At 71.5% G+C, this 4,178-nt stretch overlaps 2 protein-coding genes across 2 annotated transcripts in view; one reads left to right on the forward strand and one right to left on the reverse strand.

Annotated features, from left to right (window-relative positions):
- Nucleotides 1-353, forward strand: part of LMF2 (lipase maturation factor 2) — a 10,197-nt gene extending 9,844 nt beyond the window's left edge. The window contains exon 11 of the mRNA XM_017838878.1: nt 57-353. Within this exon, the coding sequence (XP_017694367.1) occupies nt 57-353 (297 nt within the window). The remainder of the gene's footprint in view (nt 1-56) is intronic.
- Nucleotides 354-1,448: 1,095 nt separating this feature from the next.
- MIOX (myo-inositol oxygenase) overlaps nt 1,449-4,178 on the reverse strand; it is a 3,868-nt gene continuing 1,138 nt past the window's right edge. The window contains exons 2-10 of the mRNA XM_017838886.1: nt 3,667-3,729; nt 3,257-3,337; nt 2,842-3,004; nt 2,695-2,762; nt 2,495-2,604; nt 2,325-2,392; nt 2,025-2,074; nt 1,804-1,916; nt 1,449-1,701 (exon numbers count right to left, since the gene is read on the reverse strand). Coding sequence (XP_017694375.1) covers nt 1,593-1,701; nt 1,804-1,916; nt 2,025-2,074; nt 2,325-2,392; nt 2,495-2,604; nt 2,695-2,762; nt 2,842-3,004; nt 3,257-3,337; nt 3,667-3,729 — 825 coding nt within the window. The 3' untranslated portion in view covers nt 1,449-1,592. The remainder of the gene's footprint in view (nt 1,702-1,803; nt 1,917-2,024; nt 2,075-2,324; nt 2,393-2,494; nt 2,605-2,694; nt 2,763-2,841; nt 3,005-3,256; nt 3,338-3,666; nt 3,730-4,178) is intronic.

Here is a 4,178-nt window from a genome sequence, read left to right on the forward strand (position 1 = left end):
TTCCCTGCCCCCTTCCCTGCCCCCTTCCCTGGCCCTGACCCCGTGTCTCCCGGCAGGACAAGCCCCCCCCGCGGCGCCGGTCGGACGCGGCCCTGCCGTGGCTCCTGGGCTGGGTTCGGGGCCTGGCCCGGCCCTTCTCGGGCCCCGCCGTGCTCTGGACCCTCTACCTGGTGGCCGCCACCGTGGGGGTGCTGCGGGCCCTGGGCCCCCGGGCACGGGGGGGGCCGCCCCCCGCCCGCCACAAGGCCCGGGGGGAGCGGGGGGAGCGCAACGGGGTGCGGGGAGAGGGGCGGGGCCGGGCGGGGGGCGAGGGCCACGGGGAGGGGCGGCCCGGCCCCAAGAAGAAGAAGTAGCGCCCGCAGCCCCCCGCCCGTGTGCCAGCCCCGGGGGGGCCCTGGGTGGGGGGGTCAGTTGGGCCCCGCCCCGGGGGGCTCCCGGTGTTCTCCCCCCAGTGCCTTCAGCACGGTGTGGCCATGCGGGGGGGACCCTCCCCACTGCCTTGGGGACCCCTCCCTGCGGCCCGGGGACCGCTGGGGACCCCTCCCCACTGCCCAGGGACCCCTTGGGAACCCCTCCCTGCGGCCTGGGGACNGGGGACCGCTGGGGACCCCTCCCCACTGCCCAGGGACCCCTTGGGAACCCCTCCCTGCGGCCTGGGGACTGCTGGGGACCCCTCCCTGCAGCCCAGGGACCCCTTGGGGACCCCTCCCCACTGCCCAGGGACCCCTTGGGGACCCCTCCCCACTGCCCAGGGACCCCTTGGGGACCCCTCCCCGCGGCCTGGGGACCGCTGGGGACCCCTCCCTGCAGCCCAGGGACCCCTTGGGGACCCCTCCCCGCTGCCCAGGGACCCCTTGGGGACCCCTCCCTGCGGCCCGGGGACCGCTGGGGACCCCTCCCTGCAGCCCAGGGACCCCTTGGGGACTCCTCCCTGCAGCCTGGGGACCCCTCCCCAGTGCCCAGGGATCTCTTGGAGACCCCTCCCCGCTGCTTGGGGAGCACTCCCTGCAGCCCAGGGACTGCTGGGGACCCCTCCCCGCTGCCCAGGAAGCCCTTGGGGACCCCTCCCCACTGCCCAGGGACCCCTCTGGGCCCCACGAGGGTGGGGGGATTTGATGCAGCTGGGGGTGCTCAGCACAGATGGGGGGCTCCTTGCCAGCAGGATGGAGCAGTTCGGGCAGTGCCAACCCTCCTCCTTACCCTGCCCAGCCCCTCAGGTGCCCCCCAGGCAGTTTGGGGTGGCTGCCCCCCATGTCCCCCCCCCCAATGGGCTCTGCCCATCCCGCGCTTCCTCCCCCGGCTCAGCCCCAAGCTCAGAGGTCCAGAGGTTTCCTATAATTTTCTAAATAAAGCCTTTGACATTCCAGCCCCACGGCTCTCCTGGGATTTGGGGGGCTCCTGGGCCCTGTCCTGCCCCCCCGTGCCTGGGGTGACATGAGGGGGGGAGGTGACTGGCCCGGGGGGTGCGGCACAAGCAGGTTTATTGTGGAGCCCCCACGGTGGGGTCTGGGGGAGGTGCTGGGTGCTGCTGCGGGTGAGGGGCCCGGCGGGGTCCCAGCAGGGTGGAGGGTGGTCCTGGCAGGGCTTGGGGGTCACCAGCAGAGCTGCCCCGGGCAGTACTTGTCGATGAGCGACTGGTAGTACCCGCGGAGCTGCTGCACGTCGGGCAGGTCCTCCTGCTTGGTGTACAGGTCGAACTTGCTGTGGGAGCACAGGGGGGGTCAGGCCGGGGGTGCACCATCACCCCCCCTCCCACAGCCCCGGGGGGCTCAGCTGAGCCCCCAGTGCCCCCCGGGCACGCACTTGAGCTCCCGGACCCAGGGCAGCATCCGCCGGTCCTCCTCGGAGCAGAGGTGCCCGTAGTCCCCGTGCGCGTGCCAGGGGTAGAAGGAGTGGAAGCGAATCATGTAGAAGGCCTGGGGGGGGACAGGGACGTGCCAGCTGGGTTTGGGGGGCCCTCCCCGCACCCCTGAACCCCCACGGGGGGTCCCTGTCCCCCCACGTGCCCCCCGGTCTGAGCTCACCTCCTTGGGCAGGGCGAACTTGTTGAACTTCATCACTTGGTACATGTACTCTGGGGAGGGGGCGGCGTGTGGGGAGGGGCTGGACCCCCACCGGGGGGGCACCCCGAGAGGGGCAGCCCCCCCTGAAAGCCACAGCTCCCCCCGGGGAGCTGCAGCCCCCGCCCCACGCCGAGGGCTCCAACCCCCGGGCAAAGGGGGCAGTGGGGGGGGGCAGCACGGCCCTCCTGGGGGGTCAGTGCCCCGTTTGGGGGTGGGGGCCCCTTCCCCGAGGAGAGGACGCCCCCGGCCCCCCCGGCTCACCATCGTGGCCCCAGGACATGAGGACGTTCTCCAGCCCACAGCCAGGTTGGTACATCCCACACTCGGTGCTGGGGATGGAGCGGGGTGGGGGGTGAGGGGCTGGACCCCCCCTCTGGACCCCGGCCGGGCCCTGGGGTGCAGCCCCCCACCCCCAGCACCCCCCGGCTCACCTGTAGCGGGGGTCCTTGGTGTCGGGGTTGTCGTGGAAGGTGGAGTCCCCGTAGACCACCGAGCTCTGCACCTTGCAGCCCACCGGGAAGGTGTCCCCCACCACCGCCCACTGCGGGGGGCACGGGGGTCACAACGGCCCCCGGAGGGTTCCCCCGACACGGGGGGCTCCCCCGTGCCCCCTCCCCACCATCCCACTCACCTGGGGCTCCCCGAAGAGCACCAGCACCTTCCCCAGGTCGTGCAGGAGCCCCACGAGGTGGAACCAGTCTGGAGGTGAGTGAGATTGTCACCCCCCGGGACGGGACCCTGCGGGGTGGGAGGGGACAGAGGGGGGGTGTGGTCGTACCTTTGTCGGGGTGTGCCCGGCGGATCCCCTCGGCCGTCTGGAAGGCGTGGAAGGAGTTGGGGAAATCCACGTCGGGGTCCGACTCGTCCACCAGCTGGTCCAGCAGCTCCAGCGCCTCCATCACGCTCATCCTCCGCAGGGAGCACGGCCCGTACTGGGCTCTCTGGGGACACCCGGCTTTGGGGACACCGAGGCACCCCCCGGCACCCCCCCGGGGTCCCCCGTGGGGCTGGGGGCGTGGGTGCCCCTCAGTGTCCCCCCAAACAGGCTGGGACGGGGCACCGGGACTGGATTTGGGGTGCAGGGTGGGAGGGCTGTGACACCCCCCTGCTGTGGGGACCCCAGGGGGGACAGGCCGGCCCTGGGGGGACAGGGTGACCCTCGGGGGGACACAGGGTGACCGGGGGGCTCCCACCTTCCTGCGGACGAAGTCCACGGTCTGGTGTGTGTGCATGAGCAGGTACGTGTGGTACACGCGGTCGATCAGCTTCCCCTCCTGTGGGGCAGTGGAGGGAGAACGGGGGGGTCAGGGGGGTCTGGAGAGCAAGGGGAGCCCCCCAGTGTCCCCCCACCCCAGCCTGGCATGGCAGAGACCCCCAGGGCTCTCCCAGCCCAGGGTGGGACCCCCAGTGTGGCCACTGGGGACAGACGGGGACACAGGGACTCACTGGGGGACCCCTGGCACCCACGGGACCCCCAGCACTCACCTCACACCATAGAACCCCCAGGACCCTTATGCAGGCCCCCCCTGACACCCCACCCGGTTTTGGGCCCCCCCTGAGCCCCCCTCCCCACGTGGGATCCCCTGGGACCCCCCAAACTCACCGTGTAGTTCCTGAACTCAGACTTGTCCTTGCCGGGTTTGGGCTCCTCAGAGGGGTCGGGGCCCTGAGGGGTGACAGGGGGGGCTCAGGGGTCCTGTCCTGTCCCCCAGCCAGGGACAGGGGACAGGGACAGGGACAGGGACAGGCAGAAGGGACTCAGGGGTCCCGTCCTGCCCTCTGGCCTCAGCACCGTGGGACAGGACAAGGGGTCAGGGACCGGCGGTCAGGGACAAGGGGACAGCGGCACCGAGGGAAGACCTGGACACACGGGGTCACCTGGTGCTGTGCGGGGTCACAGGGTCACACGGTGTCACACTGTCACAGACCATCAGAGTCAGTGTCCCACAAAATCACACACTGTCACACACTGTCACACACATTGTCACCCATTGTCACACACTCTCACACACTGTCACATTGTCACCCATTGTCCCACACTCTCACACACTGTTCCCCCAAGGCACAGAGGGGACCCAGGGGTGCTGCCCCTGATCCCGAGGTGGGTTCCAGCCC

The sequence above is a fragment of the Lepidothrix coronata genome, unplaced genomic scaffold (genome assembly GCF_001604755.1).
Source record: "Lepidothrix coronata isolate B3197 unplaced genomic scaffold, Lepidothrix_coronata-1.0 Scaffold366, whole genome shotgun sequence".
NCBI lineage: Eukaryota > Metazoa > Chordata > Aves > Passeriformes > Pipridae > Lepidothrix > Lepidothrix coronata.